The sequence below is a fragment of the Notothenia rossii genome (assembly GCF_949606895.1).
Source record: "Notothenia rossii genome assembly, chromosome: 9".
Lineage (NCBI taxonomy): Eukaryota > Metazoa > Chordata > Actinopteri > Perciformes > Nototheniidae > Notothenia > Notothenia rossii.
In genome coordinates this window covers 7,359,208-7,384,802 of record NC_136907.1, presented here as the reverse complement: position 1 = coordinate 7,384,802, position 25,595 = coordinate 7,359,208, and the positions used below count along the sequence as shown (strand labels likewise).

Below are 25,595 nucleotides of genomic sequence, written 5' to 3'. Positions count from 1 at the left end.
TGCGATGTCACATTATATTTTGTAGGAAATCGATAATACTTTCGCTTTATCTAAGTGTTTTCTTAAAATAATAACAGCTAATGAAATAACACACACCATTTAATTATTCTACAATGACACCTTTAATGTAGGTCGTTTTCTGCAATGAATACCAGGATGTACAAACATGTCAGTGTCATCTCAAACACAGTAGTTAGCATTTTAAAATGTGTCCATTAACATTGAAGGGAATAGGACTGAGATTTCTGAAATGCCAACTGAGCACAGGAAAAACCCTGCACGCCAAATGCATTGTGCAAAAGGCCCATTTGATTAAAATAAGGGATATTTCTTCACTGACTTTTACAGAATGGCCACAGATAGAGGTTACACAACAGAAAAGGCAAAGCGTAGTCATCAAAAAAGGCAAAAACTGGGTTTAAAGAGATTGAAAATACAAAAACAGTCAGTATGAAAAAACTCCTGCTGGCAGTGTTTGTTTTAGTTGAGGCTGGGGAACCCTGTTAGACTTTAGTTCATTAAAACAAATTATTTTTAACATATTTATTACCAGAATAGCTAATTTCTTTACTCTATGATTTAAAAATGTAAAAAAAACAAGTCATCAAAACCCATTTTAGGCAACTTCAATTGATTAGTATATTCTACCTCACATTTCTAACTTCATGCATTAGGTTTCTGTGCTTTAAAAGATAACCTCTCAACCTAATGGAGTGTTTCTCTGTGTACCTGCATACACAGAAAGTAAAGAATCATTTGAAATGTCTGCAGAGAAACACGTTTCTGTGCGTATATGACTTCTTTTGAGGTAGACATAAGAAATAAGAATACACTGGAGTGTTAACATCCTCAAAGAGGCTAGTTATGGTTGCTTCTATGCTGCACATACATTTTCTAATTTTAGTATGCAAGCAATTTTGGAGTTTATAATCAACTATATATAAACACAAAAAAATTAATTAATACAATGATCTAAATACTATGTTAGAAGGGTAAGTTAAAAAAGAGATGAAGCGTGGCAGTTTTGAGGGAAAACCAGATCCCTAAATATTGAGCTTGAATGCTTCAACTGGAGTTTTGGCGAGGTTTTATGGCTGTAATACTTCACTTCCAGTTCCATCATTCGAGCTGTGCGTGTTTTAGCTGTCAAACTGCTTCATCATGAGCTTCCGGCTGACCTCGTATCCCAGGAACAACGCTCCGTTAGCAGGGAAGGTGCGCACCATGGTGGGGGTGAGACCGGAGTACAGTGCCCTCACACCTGAACAAAACAAACAACAAAGATTATTTTCTAAATGAATGAATCCACAAACTGCTAAAACATCACAAACTGAGGATCAGAACGGCGACGCCTCCTACCTTCAGTACGAGCGATGGTCATGAAGGTCTTGAAAAACCCCGCCTGTTTGCCCATCATCGACATGACCTGGATCCGGGATTTGACGCAGTCCATGGGATAAACAACGAGCCACAGACAGGCCCCCCCCAGACCCCCGCTGAACATGATGGGCATCACACCTTCAACACACACAGGCACACAATACATTAGGGATTTGGAGTGGAAAGCAAATATGTATACGATAAAGAAAAGGAAAAATGATTCATATGGGAAGTACATCGTATTTAAAGTCCAACAAATGTAACATTGATGTAATGTGAGGGCCCTTGAAAAGCCTGAAATGGAAAGTTTGCTTACATTACATTTTGATGTCAGTGATTGACCAAAAAGGATCATAACTAGTGCTGTAAACATTAATACTTTAACTTATGCGACTCATCCTCCGCCTGTTATGTCAGCACCGATGTTTACCCTGAGTTATATGGCATTCAAATGGCAAAGAAAGTGGAGAAATTGGCACAAGCAACATGTAATGTACTAACCATCACTACCTCGGTGTTAAGACAGAGCGGCACTCATTACTTAGGTGTGTTGAAAACAGAGAAAAGGTGCTGAAGAGAAGCGGCAGAGAGAATATGTCCTGTGTTGCGCACAATATACAAAAAGTGACTCTCCGTGGCAGCGACATGCCAATAATTCAGAAATCATGTTATGAAATTGCCGAAAAACTTCAGAAATATCCAACCAGTTTGTCGTGCATGTCTTCATCACAACACCACCTGTGTATATGTTTTATCTCCCCCCAAATACAAGTAAATACAAGTACCACTATTAGGCGATAAATGTTTATATTGATTGACAGCACTTATGATAACCGAATTATAATTGGATGATTCTATTTTTTCAAAGATTCAGTTTTTATTGCACAAAGCTACAGTTTAGACATGGCAATGAAATTCTTCTGACTTGAGCTCCTCCAACAATCCAACATATATATTAAAATACAAAATAAAAAGTAGTGCAAAAAGTCTACATACATGTCAATAGAATATGGGATATGTACAAGAACAGAATATGAAATTAAATTATGTAAATTAAGACTAAATCAAATAATAATCAAGGTTTTGTGTTCCAGTACCTATGTCGTCTTTTTCACACTTCATGTAGTCTGCAAAGGTCGTGCGGCAGAGCTCGTAGGCCCCGAAGAAGCAGAAGTACCCGGGCACCTCTCTGGCGATGGTGGGGGTCAGACCCTGGAAGAAGCCCCGCGGCCCCTCAGCCCTCATGATGGATCTCACCACCGACCACACTGTGCTGCAGACAGAGCAGAGGAGCGTCAATGCACAAACACACACTGACTACAAAGATATAAGCAGATTAAAACATTTTCATGCATGACTTTGTAAACAAAATATTGGGATGAACAGTTTTTGAGCGGTTCTGTTTTTACCTTCTCTAAATTACATTTTCAATATTCAGTTTTCATGACTTGGTCAATGATCCAAAAACAATAATGAATTCATAATTAAATGTGGTAAAATGTCTAGATTTCTTAAGTTCCATATCGCTAAGTCTGAAACCGATTATCTTTATTATAAGAAACGCAATATATTAAAACGTTTTGTAAAAAAATATTCTTTTATGATTATTAACCTTTAAAGGGGACACACTATGCTCATTTTCAGGTTCATATCTTTATTTAGTTCCTCTACTGGGACATGTCTCCATGCTTTAATGTTCAAAAAGCTCTTTATTTTTCTCATACTGCCTGTGCTGCTCTGATCGGTTAGCTAGGTTTCTCTGTTGTGATTGGTTAACAGCTTAGAGATGTCCCGCCCCTTAGCCTATCACGTATAGAGAGGCGAAGTCCCTCCCTTTCCGGGGGACCTCCATGGGACCTTATTTCTGAAAAAGTATGTATTGAAGTGATTGAAGTCAATGGCGAGAGAAAGATTATCTTTTGATCCCCGTTTGAATTGTGCCACGATTTACACATATGATGTTTGTCAATTTAAAAGATAATTTTGCAAGTCAAAAAAAAAAAATGTGTCGTAAAACTGTGAAGTAATACTTTTTGTTGTGTGAAACCGCTCAATGAACTACATCTCCCATCTCGCACCACACACCAAGATGGCCGTCACGTTGGCACATTTCACTTCTTTCTTTCAGAATGAGGCGGAAAGTATTAAAAGAGGTGAAAATCACTCCAAGTCTGGGCATGTTGAGAGCTATACATACACACAAGTGGAGTTAGTCGGTTCGTAAGAGCCAGCATGCAGGACCGGGATTCTGGGATTTGTAGTCTTTCTCGTTGCGAATTTTTCATAGTCTTATATTTCAACAGTTTTACGACAAACTGTGACTTTTTTGACATGGAAATTATTTTTTAAGATTGACAAACATCATGTGTAATTCATGGCACAATTCAAACGGGATCGAAAGATAAGTTTTCTCTCTCCATTGACTTCAATACATAATCTTTCCGAAATAAGGTCCCATGGAGGTCCCCGGAAGCGGAGGAACTTCGCCTCTCTATATTGTGTGGAAGTGCTAGCCAACAGAAGTGTGAGTGTTACATATTGATGTCATTATGTGACTGAAGTAAACAAAAGGAGTCCAATGGAGGAGTTTCAGGCAGGGTAGAGTGTGTGGGAGAGAAACTCCCTTTTGAAGAGACTTTACCCTTTGCAGACCATTAACATGCACAGAGACCATACTACAGGAAAGGTAAACCCCCAAAACCTGTGGCTATGTATGCATATGTTATTATGTACACTTATTAGTATTTACTTTTGTTTGGCCTTAGGATGGCGATAATTGGATGACCATTTTAGTTTTCACTTCATACAGCACTGTAAATTGCATGCAATTATGAGCTGTTTTGTTTTGTTTTAACTTTGTTGTATGTTTTGAGTGTGTGAGGACCCCAGGAAGAATAGCCAATGCTCATGCTAGTGCTAATGGGGATCCTAATGAAGACATAAAGCATAATAAGGCCTCTTTAAAATAACTTACTTATGGCTCTTTGCAATCTTGCCTGATAACTCCATTTCATACATGGCTTGCAGCCGACACTTGACCAGCTCAGTGGGGCAGAGGACTAGCGAGGAGAAAATGGACGCTATTGAGCCAGCACAAGCTTTCTGCACATCACTAGAAGAGAGCAAGGGATACACAGAAGACAGTTAGAGATCTCAAATGTACCTTCAGGGAAATATTAGATTCAATGCAATAACAAAAAGGACAGCATAGTTAACCTGAGCACAGTCTCGTTGGGCAGACCAGCTGAGAGGCGGATGACCTGCTGGCAGAATCCGTAGCTCATGAAGAGCACGGAGTTCTCTGCGATGTTGGCCATCAGAGCGGGGGAGGTGCCTTGGTAGAGACCCCGCAGACCCACCTGTTTGTAGGTGGACGTGACGCAGTGGATGAAACCCCGGTACAGATTAGGAAAGGTCTGCATCTTGACCTTTGCTGTGTCGAGAGGCTGCCCACTGAACACACATGCAGCCCCCCCTGACAGTGGGAAAGAGAAAGAACATGAAGGAACTGAATATGAATGTCACACTAGCACAGTGACTAAGTGTCTCTGTTTTAACTAATCACATGTATGTAAGAAAAAACTAAGCTAGTTTAAACTTCTGTATTTTAGTGATGTGGTTGTTTTAGGCCAGTTGTACTCAGTTGGTTTTTTAGCTATTATTTATTTTCTTCCCCCCCATTTTTTATTTCTTATTCTTTCCTTTATTTTATAATTATTTCACTTTTTAATTTTTTCCTGTTTTTCTTATTTATTCTTTTCACTTGGTCTTGTCTTTTTAACATCTTTTTTTCTTATTATTTTTGTTTGTTTTTCTATGTTCCTGTCTTCAAGAGAGACAGGGCTTGACAAAATGTGTTGCAATCAACTGAATGGGTCAAAGAGTCAATGTGGAGAAATGAGGCGGAAAAACACCTGAGTCATCAGAAGCTCCTGCTGCGTCAGACAAGGCTTGTTTGGATAAGCAGTGGAAAGGCAGCCTGGTTTACTTTAAAGAGATTCAATATTGTTTGCTTGCTCTGTTTTAGAGAAGAGTTTAGCAGTTACTGTACCTATGGCTCCTGCAGAGAGGTCAATGACGGCCTGGACCGCCGGGTGAGGGGCCATGGCGGCCGAGTACTTTTCAGAAGAGGTTTCTCTTTCTCTCAGCTACCTGGTTAAAAAAACCAAATGCATGTTCTTGAGGCTCCAATCCCTGCTACGTCATATTAAAGCACTGCAATTACTGTAAACATAAAAAGGAACATAACCAGTCTTTTGTTTTCTTAAAACACTTCCATTACACAGAGAATATTGGCATGTTTCCACACAGTTATCAGGGCAGACAACACAGCAGCAGCAGCAAGGTTATAAAGTTCACTACAATAAAACCTGCCCTCCTACGTGACAATCAGAGGTGGAGAAGTACTCAGATATTGTACTTGAGTACAATTAGAAGTACCAGAGTGTAGGAATATCGTTACAAGTTAAAGTCCTGCATTCAAAATGTTACTCAAGTAAAAACAGAAAGCTATTAGCATCAAAATATACAAAAAGTATAAGTAGTCATTGTGCAGATTGGTCCATTTCAGAATAATATATATGATATGTTTTATAATGATTGATCATTAAAGTGTTCTCAAAGCTGGTAAAGGTGCAGCTAGTTTGAATGACTTAGTATACTGTAGGGTAGCTTGTGAATTTACTCCAGGTGGAACTAAAGTCTGATCTAACACGTGTTTATATTTCACATCATTACTCCAAGTCTCTAAAGTAACTAAAGGTATACAATTAATGTAGTGGAGTAGAAGTACAAAGTAGCCTAAAATGGAAATACTCAGGTAAAGTACAAGTACCTCAAGATTGTACTTAAGTATAGTAGATCAGTAAATGTACTTAGTTACTTCCCACCTCTACTAAACTAAAATGGCATATGATTTCTTCTTGTGGGACTTGTGGTGCTTTTGCTGATGTAACATGTTGGCCCCTCTTAACATAACAATGCCTAACACAAGGTTACCACCAGTGGGAGACAAAAGGCTATTTATTTTAACGATAAATAAATTAAATATAATGTCAGATAGCAACACAACTATAAGACACATTTATATTTATACTTTAGAGACAAATAGTAAACACCGTTTATATTACAGATGTACCACGTGCTGATAACATGTGTAGCAACAACACCCATTGACAATTTACAGGGTGAAAGTAACTCGATGCTGTTCAACAGATGGTTATTCTCCAAAGGTGGAAATAATGTGATTATGTGAGAATACAAACCTTGCAGAAAGGGCGACAAAGTCAAACTGGAGCATGAACGTGTTTCTGGTCCGGTTACCGTGAGAGTCTGCCCTCATCACACGGTGTCAACCCGGGGAGGGGCTGCTGACCCGAGCTAACATCTTCACCGGCAGACCACATGCTAACCCGAGCCAACGCATCCAAACACCCGCAGTTTGTGTCGCTGTTATGTCGTGTGTAACATCTGCACCGGGGTGGTCAATCGGTGTGAACGGTGAATGGACCGGCCATCGGACACGGTGCTGGAGAGGAGGAGAAGCTAGAGGTTGTTACCGGGGATAAAGAGGTCCCACTCCGCGAGAAATCCCAGATACCAGAAGCTCAGTTTTCAAGAATTCAAGGCTTTTATTGTCATGTGTGCATACAGTGTGGTTATGACAATGAAAATCTTAAATCACAGGCTCCTCCCATAGTGCAACACAATAAAACAGATAAAATAGTGCAAGTAAATAAAAATATAATAGAATATAATAGAAATCTAGTTATTCTGCCCTGAAAGTCAATTTCTACTAATGTTATTTAAACCTAGAGGTGGGAAGTAACTAAGTACATTTACTCAAGTACTGTACTTAAGTAACATTTTGAGTGACTTTTACTTTACTTGAGTATTTCCATTTTCTGCTACTTTGTACTTTTACTCCACTACTTTTATTTAATACCTTTAGTTACTTTACAGATCTGGATGAATGATGTGAAATATTACCAAGTGTTAGATCAGACTTTAGTTCCACCTGGATTAAATTCACAAGCTACCCTGCAGTATACAAAGTCCTTCAAACTAGCTGCACCATTACCAGCTCTGATAACACTTTAATGATCAATCATTATAAAACATATCATATATATTATTCCGAAATGGACCAATCTGCACAATGACTACTTTTACTTTTGGTACTTTAGGTATATTTTGATGCTAATATTTTGTACTTTTACTTGAGTAACATTTTGAATGCAGGACTTTTACTGTAACAGAGTATTCCTACACTCTGGTACTTTTACTTTTACTTAAGTACAAGATCTGAGTACTTCTACTTCTTCTCAAGTACAAGAACTCAGTACTTTTACCACCTCTGTCATGTAGGCCTAAAATGACCTAAAGAATCTTTAAATACAAATAATGTACAGATATAGACACGGAGTGAGATGTCAATATTGGATCTATGACTTGTGAAAGGTAAAGCTTCCGGTTCACAATTCGTTTTTCAAACTAAAAGTGTCTTCAGAAAGTGATATATTACCCTCTGGTGGTTTTTTGGGAGAAGTACTCAGATCTTGTACTTGAGTAAAAGTAGAAGTACCAGAAAGTAGGAATACTCTGTTACAAGTCAAATCCATGCTATCAAAAGGTTACTCAAGTAAAAGTAGAAAAGTATTCATTGTGCAGATTGGTCCATTTCAGAATAATATATATGATATGTTTTCTAATGATTGATCATTAAAGTGTTCTCAAAGCTGGTAAAGGTGCAGCTAGTTTGAATGACTTCAGTATACTGCAGGGTAGCTGGTGAATTTACTCCAGGTGGAACTAAAGTCTGATTTAATACTTGATTATATTTCACATCATTCATCCACATCTGTAAAGTAACTAAAGGTATTAAATAGGAGTATGGGAGTACAAATATACCATTTACCTCTGAATTGTAGTGGAGTAGAAGTACAAAGTAGCAGAAAATGGAAATACTCAAGTAAAGTACAAGTATCTCAAAATTGGAATTCAGTACTTCAGTAAAGTTACTGCACCTCTGCTTTTGCGCTACAACAGGGCCGGCCCTGACCAATTTGCTGCCCTAGGCAAGATTTTAGGTGGTGCCCCCCCCCCCCCCCCCCCCCCCCTGTGTACATTTTTTGGGAGTTTGATTTATTTTAAATTAACACAAATACAAAATTGAAACCTATAATTGCACACAAAAACCATTATTTAAAAAAAAAATTTTTTTTCACACAAACCTCTGGTTTTTACTGGGGATGGGGCGGTTCAACTTGATTTGGGGGGGGGGGGGTGTCATAGTTTATGGGCGCTGTACGCAATATAGGCGTAGTTATGTTAGTATAAGATAATAAGATGTGTTTTGTTGATCCAAAATCGGGAAATTGTGTTGTTATGAAATTTCCCAAAAAATATTTTTTTAATTTCCAACTTTTTTTTTTTTTTTTTTCTCCCCAATTTTCGGCGCCCCCTATGGGTTGATGCGACCTTAGCATTCGCCTATACTGCCTATGCCGAGGGCCGGCCCTGCAACAATCTTAAATAATGTAGTCTTTGGTAGCCCACATTATGTGGACGAGCGTGTATTGCAGATTTCAGATACATTTTTACTTAATAAAATAACAAATGTATTCTCAGTTTTAAAACTTCAGAGTGAGATCTGTCGAATGCAGTAAAACAAGAGCTTGTTTGTATAAGGTGAAGAATGTGTCTAATAAAGGTCAATACAGCTAATCAATGGAAACCCTTTCCCTCATACTGCGGCTGTTTAACTCTCCCACAGTATTGACTTTAAACACTTTGGTAGTCTTAATGGATTTTTAATGGAACCAACCAACATGTGTTGTTCACTCAGTATGAGTCAGCATTGAAAGGAGAAAAGTCGTTTTTATACACAACGTCATATATATTGTACATTTGATAGAGATTACAATAGAGGGATTCATATTTTACTGTCAATATGTACAGTATAGCTTTTCTGTTTTGTTGTTATTTTTCTCATTTTTAGAGTAAAGTGCAGCTGGGACATTAAAAGAAATCCCAAATTTAGATAAAAAATCTAATCTAATTTTGTCTTTTTGAAACTCTTCCCACAAGAATGGTACTTTCTTTATCCGACCTTTTTTAGTTTGAAATAGGTTGAACAACTAATAATTAATTCGATTTTTTATAACATTGCAAAGGCACCAGAGACAGTGGTTGAATATATGAAGATGTCTTTTTTAAATTCAAGTTTTAACTGTATACTAAAAGTGTTATGTATAATTTATTTAATTAAAGAGCCTCATTCCCGTGCCATATACTTTTTCTATGCAAATTGTTACTTCAACTTCACATGTTTATACAACTATTTACTTTATTCTAATGTCGTGAAACTGTCACAACACTTAATTACAGCTGGAATTAATAAATGGGGTGAAGCCTGCGAGTTGGTTCAGGCAGTCAACTTGAGCACCAAGGATACATTTACACTTGACACATATTGTATTGTATTGTATACATTACATTAGGCTATGTTACTTGTTGGACGCTGTTATCCAAAGCGACTTACATACTTTGGACAATCCCCACAGGAGCAATATGGGGTGAAGTGTCTTGCCCAGGGACACAACGACATGATGACTGCAGTATGCTCCCCTGATCCGAACACCAAGGCACTAACCCATTGCGCCACACGCCTCCCATATAGGTATACACCTGTAGGCTCAGGGGGGATAGTTATCTAATCACTCAATGTTCTATGCAAATCTGTAGAGCGACAAGGCCAGAGCCTAGACGCCAAAATCAAACTATATGCTGCTTTTAATAAACATATCAAGAAGCGCGTGAGTTGTCCGACTAAAAGTATATTCTGATTCTAATCGCAAGGACTTCTCTCCACCTGTAGATTCAAGTGAGAAATATGCTATTCAAACACCAAATAAATCCTTAAAGTCACGTTGTTGTTATTCAATGAAATACCATCTGTTAAGTAGCCAATGATTAAATACATGTGCCCCCCTCTGTCCACAGGCTTATGGCTTACGACAGTCTAGACCAGGGGTGTCCGAAATACGGCCCAATAAGTTATTAAGCATCTTGAAATCCACCCTTCCTATTTCCCCCTTATTATAAGCAATCTGAGGCTTCTGTTGTATGGGATGAGCAGCCAACACTGTTTGTAATACAATAAATGAAACCCTATGGAGAGCTGTAATGTAGGCTGCGTTTTTTAATAAAGCATATTCAAGTATCAAGCATCATTTTCCTACATTTGATTGATTTTAACTTATAACTTAACTCAGGGGTGTCTTTCAAGCATGTAAATAAGCTGTAGGGCTTTTTTTATCAACTAAGATTGACTGAATTTATTAGAAAAACTATGCTTATTAACACATGAACACTGTGTAATATTTTTCACATAGTGTATATATAAATAAAGAAGCACAACATAAACCTTCATGTTTGGCTGTATTACATTAAACTGAATAATTAGCTGAGGGCCATTTCAAAATGGACAACAGGCCGTAGTTTGGACGCCCCTGACTTTACTTATTGAGGCAATATACCTCACCTCTAGTAGGGGGCCCATCCTTTCGTATATTTTTCTGTATGCGGCCCTCAGGGAGAAAGGTTTAGACACCCCTGCCCTAGACTCACTCAACTAAAAGTTGCCAAACCTCGTTTGACGTTTCAGATCAACAGACATTATACAAAAACTCACAATTTTCCATTTTCATCTCACTTTTTCCTTTATCAAAAAACATTGACGTTGTCTACATCACAGACAAGAATCATCAATATTCTGTTTTAAACAATTTCGCCATGAACAGAATAAACCCCATGCCCATCCCTCCCCTGGAGCAAACTCCTCTATACACAGTATACTTTACATAGTTTCCGTTCAGTCTTTTTGCATTTTACATCATTATCAAAGTAGTATCAACAGCTTTAAAATACCTACAATGCTCTTTTCCCATTGTAATTATACTCGATATCCTGATTGTACATACAGTATCATTTCCCACAGTTAGAGTTAGAGCTCTTTTCAACACAAAAAGGTTTCTGCATTTCATTCAAAACACTCGCAGAATTTGAATGACTCATACATGAGAGGAATTTCAAGCCGTATGTCATGAGAATGGAAACGCTGCTTTTGAGCACAACATACATCAAATGGTATTTACTTGACTCCGCAGCTTTTATTCATGCCTTTCCTTCCTGTTGGACGTCAGTAATATAACTGTTACGTCTGCCCGAAATTGAGATTATGAGGTACAGTCAGAGAATCTCGCTAATCCCCAATTAGAAGGAGGGAATAACAAAGAGATTATAAAAGATCACTGTAACAAAAGAGGAACACAAGTTATAAAACCAGTCCATGTAGTTGAGTTGTTATACAAGAGTTTGGCAATATAGTTTCCTGTGTTGAGCACAAACTGTTTGGCAGTAGTGGGCTGTGCTCAATCTACCTGGTAGGGTTCAAAACAGTGATTTATACGTGCGTGACAAATTGTTAAAAAAAATCGAATTAGCTTTGCGTCACAGAAGCTCAGAGATCTCTATAAAACTTTGGCACCAGTCTTTCGCGAAGGAAATGTGTGCCAGGTGTTGCGCACATCTGCAATTTGAATACTAAAGAAATGTATGGAAGACTTTTTCAGAAGCTGGTTCAAATGTCTCTGAATGCATTGATTTCTTTAATGACCACAGTAATGACAGACAAACAATGACACCTCCAGGATTAAAACACTCACATTACTTTTCATGTGTATCGGCATGTTAAGCATTTGTCAACTTATTTGGTTTGTGAAATAAAAAAATCTAAGTGTGGGAAAAGCTACCAGCGTCAGAAATGCATCAAGAAAGCCTTCGTAGTTTCTACCCTGTATACAAACATCCAGAGCCCTGGACTGACTGCTTTGCTGTAAACCAACACATTTTCATTTCATTTAAGTATCAGTAACGTCACAAACTCTCCGCCAGTGGCTCTGGATACAGTACGCAACCTTTCAAAAGTAACGCTACCTTAAGAACAAACACTTTTTTGGCACAGTGGCTGTCCAAGTGAGAAAGTGAGGTGTCTTTACATCATCTACTTATCGTTAAAGTAGAATTTCTTGAATTGTTGTCAGACTTTTTTTTGGCAATTTGTTTGACAGCAGCAGAATCAATGGAGTACATGAACAAGTAATGAACAGTCGAGAGCAGGGATGTCTCATTCGATGTGTTGAGAGAAAAAAGAGTGGTCACACCTTCTGGGAACTGAATCCACATTCAGATAATAAAGAGCTAGCCTATTAATACTGTTTAGCACTCGAAGAATATATTTTCATGATTGTTTTGGGGTTTAAAATAAGAGGAAATGTTAGTTTTACTGTCAAATACTGACCTTTTTTTAACAGTGGGCAACTTATTTTATATACAAGACACTGGCAACTGTCATTTCTTCTTTGTGTACAAACAGGGAACGTCATTAAAAAATATGATTTGACATTAAAATCTGTACAATGAATCCTCATGTACAATTTTTCTCTGCAAGCACAATGCGCACTAAGAACCAGCGTCAGATGGAGGTTCCCATCTGCAAAAGGCCGTCAGCTTTTACGCCGGTGGCTGGTTGGAAGTGGATAAAATAATAAGAATACAAAGTTGGGCCGGAAGTGGACGCATCCCAGGGTGTGAAATTACAGTGACCTTTTTTTTTTTTTTTTTGGGCCAAACATCAGCTTGACGAAACCAAAGAAAAGAGTGCTTACATTGTGGCTGAAGTGTTAGGCACTGCAACAAAATTAAAAACAAGATTTCTTTTGTTATGTTTCTGATAAACACAGTAAGGCAATTTGATTATGGCTGACTGATAGCAACATGAGTGTCAGTTCTGTCTTCAACATATTCACAACTCAGGAGAGAAACACTTCGTTTTTTCTTCTTCTAACCCATTTTAAGATTACCTGTGTAAAAACAGCTACAATCAAAAATGAGGCACTTTATAAAAGAGTATATAGATATCTAGGCTATATAGTATTAATCATTATATGTATACTGTATATTTTATATACCATTGTAATGTGTCACTTTATATTAGAGTTCAGTTTGCAAATGAGGAAACAGACTACAGTATGCACTATAGTTTCTGTCGTTCTACTTGTATACCGTAGTATACACTATAGTATAATATACAGTTTTAATAAAGCTCAGTTGCCCAAATAAGTATTTACAATTTGACCTTTTTTGTACTCCACACATGGTTCAAAATGCATTCATTTAAATCCTTATTTGATCGGGAAGTGCTAACCTATGTAGTAGTTTGTCTACTACAATCTTAACAAATATGTTGACCTTATGCTGTATTTAGGGACTGTTTGAACATTGTTATACCTCATTCACACCAACGCAACTCCGGTTCAAGCTCCGTGCTAGAGCTCTTCAGGTTCAGAACCGGTTCTTCGGTTTAGCTCCGGCTCTTTTCACACAGCCCAGAGTCCGACTGGTGCTGCGTCATTGCGTCATCGTTTGCGTCATGACGTAACCGTTTGCGTACCTGCTTCATAAAGCCAAACCGTGCGGAAACCCCTCAGAGCTGACACCGACAACGACAACAATGGCCGATTGTGCTCCAGCTTCCTCTGTACCCAGATTCCCAGTAGGTAGCTGGTCTCTTCAGTGGACCACTGCTGCTTGTTAAGTTTCTCCATCGTTGTGTACAAACTGGATAAAATGCGGGCTTTGTGTTGTTGTTCAGGAGTTGATCCCGCCCCTGCCCCCGCCTCGACGTAAGCGTGACGTATGTGGTGCTTTTGCTCTGGCCGGACAATTTTTTGGTGCTCGAAATGAACCGGATTCCGGAGCTAAGAGGCTGCTCCGCTGCGGTGTGAACAGGAAAACCCGGTGCTTTTCAAGCTCTAGCTCCGAACCGGCCCTAAAACACCGCTGGTGTGAATGAGGTATTAGAGATTTTTTTTCTTTTTACAGAGCAGTGGAGCTTATTTTAACTTTTTCTAATCCCAGATTTAGTCTCCCCCTGTGGACCTTTTTCTAAATAACACAGTAGTTACATCACAATACTTCCAATACAATATTGAGGAAGTGTGCTTTTTTTTTTAAGAAAGCATAAATGTCAGGCCTTAAATACAATTGAAAAACATAATATCATTGCCAATTTCCTGTAACTGTACTCTTTACTTCAGAATACTGTTGAGGTCTGCTAGTAGCACAAAATGAGGTCAGGAAGTGTAGAGGCATTTTTGGGCAACTGTATATACTATACTAAATCAAATATGTTTACAGCGTGTATGAGTGTATGATACCTCTGCCAAGCTGCATTTCATTCAAGTCAAAATGACACCTGGTGATCATTGAACTTATTATTATATACGGACAAAAGGATAATATACAAAAACATAAACCTTGAGGATTACAAATGTGGGACCCAATACATGATTTACTGTATTCAGCTGCCATTGTGAGCCTTTAGAAAATTCAATAGAGCTCATGCACCGATTACCATGTGATTTAAGATAAGATGTACAGATGCTTTGTTGTTTTTGTTTTTGTTGTTGTTGTTGTTTTTGCCATAATGGCCACCTGAGAAGTCCCACATATTAAATTGTCATCCTTTTTTATGTTAAGTTAAATGATGATCAAATGTCATTTTAGTTCAAAACAAGGCCAAAACAAAACCTTTCCATTACCCTGCTATTGTGTGTGTGTGTGTGTGTGTGTGTGTGTGTGTGTGTGTGTGTGTGTGTGTGTGTGTGTGTGTGTGTGCGCGTGTGTGTGTGTGTGTGTGGTACACATTTGGTTCACAGAAAACAGCAGACGGGGTGAGATGAGTTACAGACTCCAGAGTACGGTTCTGTTTTGGCAACACCTCGCCGACCGTCCCATCACTGAGCGAGTGTTGGAGATCAACAGTCTGAAAGAGAAGAATCAAAAGCAAGGAGGTATTAAAATATTATTGATTAATCTCCTCTTTAATTTATAGACTACATGCCATTGCCTACAAAAGGTCACAAATAGAGAAAAAATGTCCATCTTATTCCAAGACCAAGCTGATGTCTTCAAATGGCTTGAAACACTAAACATAAATAATTACTTTAACCATGATTAGGGTTTCTGTTTCTGTCCATCTTCTAATCAGTTCATTCATTTATCGCTGCAGGTATATGTGACAACAATTTGTGTTTTTGAATGTAATATCCATTATCGTAGTTTAAATATTCATCCACAGTAAACAGAATTCAAAGAGGACATATTATGCTAACTTTCAGGTTCATATTTGTATTTAGGCCTAAATTAAATTTACATTGGTTCACATTGACTTGGATTTCATGAAGCCCATCAGTGCTAGGGTTTTTAAATCTTCACTGAACACACACTTCTTCTCTCTGGCCTTCTAGTCAGAGCTGAGCATGACACCTGACATTTCTCTGTGTTTTGTGTTTATATATTTCTGTTGTAAATTCTTGTTTTTTCTAATTATGTTATTGCAGTGTGCTTTTATTACATGTACAGCACTTTGGCTTGACCAAAAATCGTTTTTAAATGTGCTTTATAAATAAAACTTGATTTGATAGAACATGTGAGACTGCATTGTTCACTAATAACTCCTCATATTGCTCTAAGTGCATCTTATAAAAGACAATTAAGCATTTACAAACACCAGGAAGATTGGAGCAACATCATTGGTTCAGACTCTTTCCATCACAACAAACGTTAATATGAACACTTTGCCGTAATGCAGATGTGCCAATGTAGCAATTAAAACACAGGGCACAAATAAACATGTTAATATAATTTAGTTTTAATAAACAACATTTTTCTGAGTGTCTAATTAAAAAATAATTAAAACAGGTGGAGTAATGGGATATTAGCAGGATTATATGAGTGTTGATTGGAAGTTTGAGGAGCCTGTTCATTTGAGATTTGACATGCTGAACAACCTCCACATACAGCACATATATTGAGTTTAATTATAAGAAGATGGCAGCTGTTAATGAAAGTGCTCTGGGGAGGCACATTCAATCATTTAATGCAGTGTGAAAATTACATGAAAGAGTAGTTTACAGAATAACAGAGCTTTCTTTTCTTTGCTACGCATCTTAAACACTTTCCTCAATTTAAATAATTAGGGAATGATTATGATTGTACATGTCCAACACTCTCTACACACACAGAGATTCAATAGCATTAGATACATCAATCCTATAGCTGCGGAAGCTGCTAAAAATCAATAAGAGTTGTTCATCATTTAACTGTTTCACTTCCTTTGTTTTTAAGGTTAGTTCATGTCTGCCTGTTTTTTGTAAAGCACTCTGAAAGGTGCTTTATACATAAAGTGTATTATTATTATTGTTGTTGTTAATATTATACACAGTATATATATATTTCATTATTATTATTATTTTTATTATTATTTCGTCTGAATAATTTATATTTGCAATATTGTAAACTCTTAATAATTTATATTTAAATGTATTATTATTATTATTTATATGAATATTACTCATTTTGTCCAAATCATTTATATTTGAATAAATTATTATTATTATTATTATTATGAATTAAAGTATGTATTTTTTCAAATAAATTATATTAATATTTGTAATTTTGAAAATATATGGTCTCTTGAGGCCAGGTTAAGATAAAACAAATCTATAATAAACTCCACAAATTCATCAAAAATGTATTTTACAATAACCATAACATATTTGTCATCCGTTTCTTGTGAGGGAAACCATGTGCATTTCTGCAGCCGATATCAAGCCCACGCACAAACACAAACACCTGGCCGTGTTCTCTCCCCTCTACCTCCATTTGTGTGAAATGGCTCATTACCAGCAGACAAATCAATTGGCTTTGCTCTCAGAACACCCACTTGTGATAATAAGAGAGTCTACAGACAGCCCGGAGAACACAGTGTTCTGCAGCTCCAAGCAGAGGTAACATCAGGAGAGGAAGAAGTAGCAGTGACTAAGACCCACACTTCACTTTGGTCTGTGGATTATGCACCTCTCATAAAAAGCTTACATGCAGCCAGACAAACATTACAAGGAATTGGGTAGTCTTGTTTTTCTTTCACTTGTCGGGAAATGTTAATTATCGCCATTAAGGCTGTTAAAAAATATTTAGAGTATTTTACTAATGCAACTGTAAATTGTTGCATCTATAACAGGCAGAGACTAGGGGAAATGTTTTAAAGTTGAGATAATAAGAAATGTGTTTTTTTCAGGGCCGACAGTCAGTAACCAAGAGATATTTAATATCTAAGAAACAAAACAATTATTTCTCATTGAAATATAGAATGTAGATGTTTTTTTCAGATTTTCTGTCACTCGACTAATGGATTACTCAACGTATCATTTCCTCTGCAATGACATTCACCTCGAATGATAAAAGCATCATTTTGACCGGAAATTGTGAGTCATCAACTTGTTCTGCAATGAAAACAAATCTGACCAAGGACAGCTGCAAATCAGATTTAAAAAAACAGAGATTCGCTTTGCTTTTTTTGCTTGAAAACTGACAACCCAAAATAATCAATCAATTATAAAATAGTTGGAGAAATATAAAAATATATGATTATGTTTGGTTTTAGGCAGTGGATGTTTTCCTCCGCATGTACATTTTGAAAAATACAATCAGAAACAATGTCTCATTGTTTTGAACAACTATCTGCATTCATTGATATGACCATGTATCTTTGCGGCCAGAACTGACACCGATAACCTGATAATCTACAAGAGCAGTAAACCAAGTGGCCACTAGAGGCGCTGCTACCTCACACAGGATATCTCAAACTATAATACATCATGTCTACGTAAGAATGCATGAAACGGTAGAATATCTCAACAATTTCTGAAAGCAAATCTCAGTTGTCCATTACATAACTAGTTCCTTTTGGGTTAAGATGGGTTTTGTGGTCAAAGTAGCTCTTACCTTGTCCATCATTTCTACTGCTGGAGTGTGCTCTCCGTTCTTCTGACTTGTAGAAATCAATACTGGCGTAAGTGTTGAGGCTGGAGCCAGCAGTGCTGCCTCCTCCGATGCCGTAGGCGGCCGAGGAACACTCCACTCCGGCTTGAGGGCTGTCCGTAATGGCCAGGTCAAGGTCAATATAGTTAAGGCCTGGTTCAGCAGACGAGGTGGAGACTTGTTGTGGAGGAGTGTCTGATAAACCACCTGCCTGCCGGTTCTCCCACGGTGAGCAATCCAAACCGCGCCGATGGCTCGCTGCCTGGCCTCCCTCCGGGAAGATGGAGGTAGAGGAGGGTGGGTGGCGTGGTAGTGAGGGAGGAGAGTTAAAAGTCTCTGAGCGGTGGCTCTGCCGTCCCTGTTGATCACCGCGGATCGATCTGCCGCTCCGATCAGGGGACTTGAAAGACTTGACTGGGGAAAAACCCAAGCCTCTCTCCTCCTCACCCATCGACAAAGGTTGACCGGAGTGGATGGCAGGCCTTGCTGAAATGCTCGGATCTGAACCTTTGTTGGGAGTAGGGGCGTCTGTTGGCATGGTGGCCATCTTTACTTTTGTTCTGTACCCGGCACTGCCCTCTGCTGCCAGCGGAGAGGACGTGCTGTGTTCATACCGGGTCTTGGGGGCAACAGCTGGTGGGCTCTGTGGGGTGCTGAACGTGGATCGGACAGGAGTCAGGGGCGCCAGGGACTTCCTTAAATCCATGCTGACGTATTCTGCAGAAGTGGACAATGGAGCAGAGAAGCTGCGAGGGAGGACAGCGGGGTTATCGTGGCAGAGGAGAGGTTGATTCATACGACGGATGGTTCCATGGATCACAGGTTGCCCACGTTCAGAGCGTTGGCCTGCGCCATACTTATTGTTGTCCTTGTACACAATGCTGACATAATCACCAACGTTTTGAGAAGCCGATGGCAGCAGATTCTCCTTCACCCTGGGCAAGGTGTTTGCTTTAGCAATGTCTGAAGATACACTAAGGGGACGACCCCTCCTTTGTTGCTTTGGGCTCTTACTACTAGATCCTCGTTTATGATGGTGGCGCTCATCTTTTCCAGTTCTTACTAAACTTAACCCTCTGCCTGCCGATAACGACTTGTCTTCAAGGCTCTCACTGCTGGCTGAGCTGGAGGAGAAAGAAGAGGAAGACATGGATAGTTGACAGCCTCCTGCAGAGCCCGCTGTAGTTTTGTTTCTCTTGCTGCATCCCACTCCCCCTCCACTTGCAGCACCATCATTCCCACTGCTGTCCTTTTTTCCTTCCCCTTTGTTTAAGTCCTCCTCGAAGCGAGAATAGAGAGTATGCTGGTAAGCTCTTGGCAGGGAGAAGTAGGAATTGAACATTTTTGGTTGCAGTTGGTGTTGTTCGAGATGGGAAGGCGGTGTGTTGCAGGCGGATCGGCTGCAGACAGGTGAGATGTTCAAGTAGTCGCTGGCAGCCCGGCTCTCCATGCTGGCGCTGCTGTCCCACATACCGAGCCCGGGCAGGTCTGTGGAGCTGCTGCTATTGGGAGACATGACCATGTATCCCTCTGTGCTGGGCTGACGGATGTGCTGAGGGGGGGACACACTGTTGTTGGGGGTCATGGCCATATAATCATCATCTGCTCCCGTTTTAGCACTGGCGTCGGACATCGAGAGAGTGAGTGAAGCAGGTGGAGAAGTGATTCCAGGCAACATTGACATATAGCCAGTATCCACGCCCGCTCCGCCTTCCACTTCTTTCCTGCTTTTGTCGATCCTCTTCCTACTTTTTCCCACTGCAGCCAGCTGCCCACCCCCAACTGCCAAACCCCCAGAGCCATGGAGCTCAGATCTCCCTCGGTTAGCACTCTGCGACATGATGGCATAGTCATCATCGTCTTCATCATCTTCATCTTTTCTATGGGGTTTCAGTCGTTCATGGGCCGCCAGAGGCAGGGAAGCTCTTTTGCTCAGTAGTCTGCGCTCTGCCTCACATTCTCTGCTGGATGAGCGCCGTAGTATCCGTCTGCCTTTTGAGCGATGATGGGAGCCAAGGAGGCCCTCTCGCTGTCCCATCACTATATAACTGGAGGAGCCTTCAGGTGCGTGATGTCCAGGCATACTAGGTACAAGAAGAGAATGTTCCCCGGGACTAGAGCCATATTCATCTGAGGAGCCATAGTCGCTTGGTGAACCTGAAACAGAAACTCTCTGAGAAACACGAGGGTAGGAGCAGATCGTCATGCCGCCCACTGCCGCCCCCACTAGGCCACACTCTGAGCCGTGACCAGAGCTGGAGGACAGGCTGGGGGCAGGAGAGGGAGCGGGGATAGGCGTGTAGCGTGCAAGGCTGAGGGTAATCTTAGCAGGAGTTGGAGCCCTGGTGGGTTTGGGCCTCAGTGTTGGCGTAGTTGAGCACGAGCCATTTAGACTCGGGCTGGAGCTGGCCCATGTCCCTTTTGCACTCGCTCCGCCCTCCTCCGACCGGGCCCCGATGCTGGCAGTCCGCGCCCTGGGGAATCCATGGCGAGATGTAGGAGAAGTGCTAGTGCTGCTGCCTCCTGTTCCAGGGGTCTCTGTGCGAGCTCTTCTGGAGAAGCCCACCTGGCTTGGTGGCAGATTTGGATGATGCCGACGACTCGGGACACTGATGGGGTTTGAAGCCGTACCGCCTCCACACGACGTGCCCACAGACTGAGATTTGCTGCGTTGACGGAACTCCTCACTCAGGGCCTTCATGGCCTCCAGCAGGGTCTCATGCATGTGCTGAGCCACCACAGAATCATCCACCTGCATCCAGAACTCTCCAGGGCCAGTAATCGCTGAGCGGCCAACTTCAATGAAGAAGAAATTCTCTGAATGGCCACACCTGCGGACATTCATCAGCTGCAACACCACAGATGCCACATCGGAGTTGATTTTGACAAAGTTGACTGTCTTGTCAGTTAGGCACAGTCGGTAAATGCCCACTAAGTTCCTGGCGTGTCCAAGACCTTTAGGCCAAACTTTGACCTGCCAGACTTCCTTGAATGTTGGAATAGGAGACGGAGAGCTACACTCTCCACTACTGCCATAGTCTTCAGGAGTTTTACCTAGGAAAAAAATAAAGCATACATAAATAAATTAACAATAATGGCAATTGATGACTAAACATATCATACATATCATAATTTAAAGTGGACATATTATGCTATATTGGAAAAATATATTGTTGGGCCATACCTATACCAAACATGTCTGTGAAGTGTTTTGCTAAAAATACCAAACAGATCACCCATTGTAGCCATGCCTCATACTGCTCATACCCCTCTTTTGCAGCCCTGTTAGAGAAACACGGATTTGGGTCCTTGGGCGGTCCTTAGGCGGAGCTAATGCCTGATCAGAATTCTACCGGAGATAAAGTTAAATTCTGCTGCATAAAACGCCATCCTGTTCTAAACCACATCAAGGATTATTTCTGAAACAGTATGGAGCTCAAATGCATTTTCTCTTGCGGGTTTATCACAAGGTGAGATCCTTTTTGTATTTCCTGCTTTTTAAACAAATGTGCTCTACAGCAGGGGTTCCCAACCTTTATTGTGCCAAGGACCGGCAGATACATTAAAAAAGAATCGCGGACCAGTTTTCAATTTTAACTGATTTTAATATGTACTCACCACCAGCAGGTAGGAACAGAAGCTAATTGTATGTAAAAAATATGCATCCAAAACATATTCACAGCGTTTAAAAAAGAACCGGTGTCATTTTTTTGTTTATCGGGAAAAACGGAAAACCGACGTTATTCAGTTTGTTTTCATATACCTATGGAGTTAGTCAGATGTGTGTAAATTACCGTTCATGGTAATTTGAAAACAAATGCCGTTGTCGGACGGACACGTCCCGCTGCCTCCTGATGCTGCAGCCATTTCATGAAGTGAAGGAGGTTTTCCTTCTATAAAACAGCTGCGGGCAGCTACCGTGAGAGTCCCGGACATGAATTCATACTGTAGATCAAGGCAGATTGGTTTACTCTTCTGTTTTGCCAATCCGGTGCTTAAACAAATAGCTCTAGACCCCTGGCCGACATGTCCTTAAAATTATGTCCGAGTTTGAAATATATCTCAAATAATGTATGCACTGCCATTTCCAAACATAAACATAACAGTCTGCAATCTAACGGTTGCCTCCTATGCGCTCCTCTTCCTACTTGGCGCACCGGTAACTTTCTCGTGCGAACGAGAGGCTGAGACCTTAGGCTGAGCCGCCAAATCCCTCGGAACACCATAAAAGCCATTTTAAACTGTTTTCTGGTGGAAGTTTAACTAGGCTACTGGATGAAATAATATGACTGGTATATGTGCGAAAATTAACATTATGATTAAATATTTTTATATATTTATAATTCTGCAAATATTACGATAAACTCACAGCTATTTCGCGGCCCGGCAGTAACACCTCCACGGCCCGGGGGTTGGGAACCCCTGCTCTACAGAACAGGTTAGCTCTGAGTGTTAGCGAGGCTTGCTAATGTAAACAAAGACGAGATTACTCCAAAACACATCGGGCATTGTTTCTGATAGCAACTTTCTATGGGGCCGCCGCCGATTTGACGTCATATCGGCAGCAAATCTGTATCCGCTCGTTGTACCCCCGTTTTTAAAAGACTTGGGTACGAGGATAAGAGAGAGGGTTTTATTTTTCTGACGCTGCGTGAGTTCCTTGACACACCGGGGACACATATTTATGTATTAAGACATAAAAAAGTGCATTTTGAATGATAGGTCCCCTTTAACACAAAACACATCACATAATCACAAACCAGTGTATTGACACTAATAAGTAATATCTACTATTAATACATTGCTAAATATAAGTATCTCTTTTATATCCGCAAGCAACAGTGCTGCAGTTTTTTCATCAGTCACTATTAAGCTGCTCTATAATAATTTTTGTTTTCAGGAGATGTATAACATTCTGCAAAAAAGAATGCATTATATTTCAGATGAATGCAAATAGCATGCCAAATTACAGTAGGCTATACAAATGTATTTTTTTTTTGTGCCCAGCTATCCACTTAACAACTGACATCAGAAGTGGGTTTCTCCCACCCTCAAGAAAAACATATTTAATTGTAAGTTTATCCCTGGAAGTACTATAACCTGATATGTAAATGTTTTCCAATCATCTTATGTGCGTCGCTATGCACATAATGTACATGCATGCATTACAATTGAATTACATTAGGATTAGGAACAATATTTTACGCTCGACATAATCTCAACAAAATGGGGGGCTTCCATCTAACGTGCATTTATTCAGACTTCCACAACGTGAGAAAATTAAAACTGGGCAAGCCCATCAGCCTCATTTAACTGAAATGCAACGGATAACAGGGAGGGAGGGAGGGAGGTAGTAATGTTGAGTGCCAGCATAAGGATAATAACAACGTAAACACGAGGGTTAACCAACAGAAACACATTTTCCAGTGAGAGCGCACTGACGATGCCTTCTCCACCAACAGCTCCGTGTAACAAATGTAGGCTAGGTTAGGCAGTCAGAGCTGTGCAGAAAAACAAAAACACGGGATCCAGCGGAGTGCACCACGATAGGCTACTACTATATGATGCATCCTTTGGATGGTTGCTATATGCCCACTGCGCCATGCAAAAAAAGACACCGTCGTATAAAACGGGCAGTCAGAAACGCTGATCGTGTAAATATTATCACATACAGATGCAGTTTCATGCATCATGTTACATATTACTGACAGAAAAGGATCCGCAGGTTCTGCATGTATTAAAGCAACGCTGATTGGAATTGTGCAGCACAAACACAACACATGCCGCCCATAGCGTGTTGGTTTACCCCGATCAGTGGGATCCACCTGCCTCTTGGTTTAAAACGCATGCATCAGAATAGTACACAACTGATCTATTTAAAGGAAATATCTAGAAACTAGAGCTGCAGAAATAATGATAATAAAAAAAAACAATTCGAGCCAGTGATATGCAATTAACGAACAGGAATGGCCGAGCAAAATAGTGTGTGGAGAACAAACAGCCTACGGCAGGATAGGCCTGATGCAGAAACAGACAGCAGAAATCACACTTCTCATATCTTACAGTTGCATTGGAGGTCCAGCATTGCCTGGTACCAGTCATCTTGGACCTCCTCGCTGTCTGCAGCGATGGAAAAGCTCTCACTGCGGGTGTAAAGGACTATCATGTGCTTGTTCTTCGAATCTGCTCGCTTGTTGATGTTGAAGCAGGTGTCCAGGTTCAGGACTTTCTTGGGCACAGGTGATTTACTGCGGAATTTCTTCTCGTTCTCATAATACTCAAGTCGAGCAGGACCATGCTCCGAGGCCGCCCTCAGCACGAAGAACCGCCGGTGCATTGATTTATGCTTGCGGAGATATCCGCTTTTCTGTACATCTTCATAGTTCTGCGGTTCGGCTGCTTGGTTCTCCATGGCCAAGACAGGGTGGAAAATATTAGAAGCCAATAATCTGTTGAAAAAAATCGGTGCCCATGTGTACCCCTCGTTAATCCATTGCAACTACATCCCTCGTCCTCCCCGCGTCCACATTGATGTGTCCAGCGTGTGTGAGAAGGCTCAGGATGGGAAAAACAGCCAAAGCATGTTCTGGATCTGGGATCATACTGAGGATCCAGTATTTGCTGCAGGAGATCCGCGCACCGCGAGCACAGCGTCCGCGCGGCTCGTCCTGCAGCCCGGTGCCGCCCAGAGTCTCACCGCAGTTCAGCTGTGGGGACTCCTCCACCTGTCTGATGCTGCCCACAGTCAGCTCACCCCCACCGTCGAGCTGGGCGCGATGCAGCAGAACCTCCGGTGGAGATGTTTCAAAAATAAAAGCATGACCGAATTGAATAAGGCCTTCAACTCATGTCCTTTTCCAATGCTGTATTTTCAGGCACTCAATATTACCTCATGATGCAGGAGGTAACTAAGTCAGCGAGTACAGCGACCCTGCGGTGAAACCTACTTGTTGTGACTTTAATGGTTACAAAATGAATAAATAATACATTTTAATAAAAATAACTTAATAATAACAAAAATAACTTTAAATCTTGATGTCTCTTTAGCTGTCACAGTCCTGTAAATGTTCTTGCATTAACTGATCTTATTCTGAAAACCCAAACAGGGCCGTGGCTTCATGTTTCAATAAATCACCTCTTGTGATGCCTATATTGTTTATAATGTGTTAACAGAAAATTGGCTCTTCGATAGTGTTTTTATTTGTCAGACAGTTTTTACCATCTGTATATTTCTCTTACTCTCTAATGTTGGTTTATTTCTATTTAAG

General features: G+C 40.2%; 2 protein-coding genes across 2 annotated transcripts; both read right to left on the bottom strand.

Moving 5' to 3' along the window:
- Positions 1 to 98: 98 nt before the first annotated feature.
- Positions 99 to 6,980, bottom strand: slc25a15b (solute carrier family 25 member 15b). The gene is made up of 7 exons (XM_079647392.1): positions 6,645 to 6,980; positions 5,432 to 5,532; positions 4,597 to 4,855; positions 4,355 to 4,492; positions 2,478 to 2,653; positions 1,360 to 1,518; positions 99 to 1,261 (listed from the first exon to the last, which is right to left on the bottom strand). Exons 2-7 carry the CDS (start codon positions 5,484 to 5,486, stop codon positions 1,140 to 1,142), a joined length of 909 nt encoding a protein of 302 aa, XP_079503518.1. The 5' UTR covers positions 5,487 to 5,532; positions 6,645 to 6,980; the 3' UTR covers positions 99 to 1,139.
- Positions 6,981 to 14,375: 7,395 nt separating this feature from the next.
- LOC307020748 (insulin receptor substrate 1-B) lies at positions 14,376 to 25,390 on the bottom strand. Its single transcript, XM_079652275.1, has 3 exons — positions 24,391 to 25,390; positions 18,292 to 21,381; positions 14,376 to 15,268 (listed from the first exon to the last, which is right to left on the bottom strand). The coding sequence occupies exons 1-3, from the start codon at positions 24,737 to 24,739 to the stop codon at positions 15,261 to 15,263; spliced, it is 3,447 nt and encodes a 1,148-aa protein (XP_079508401.1). The 5' UTR covers positions 24,740 to 25,390; the 3' UTR covers positions 14,376 to 15,260.
- Between the last annotated feature and the right edge of the window lie 205 nt (positions 25,391 to 25,595).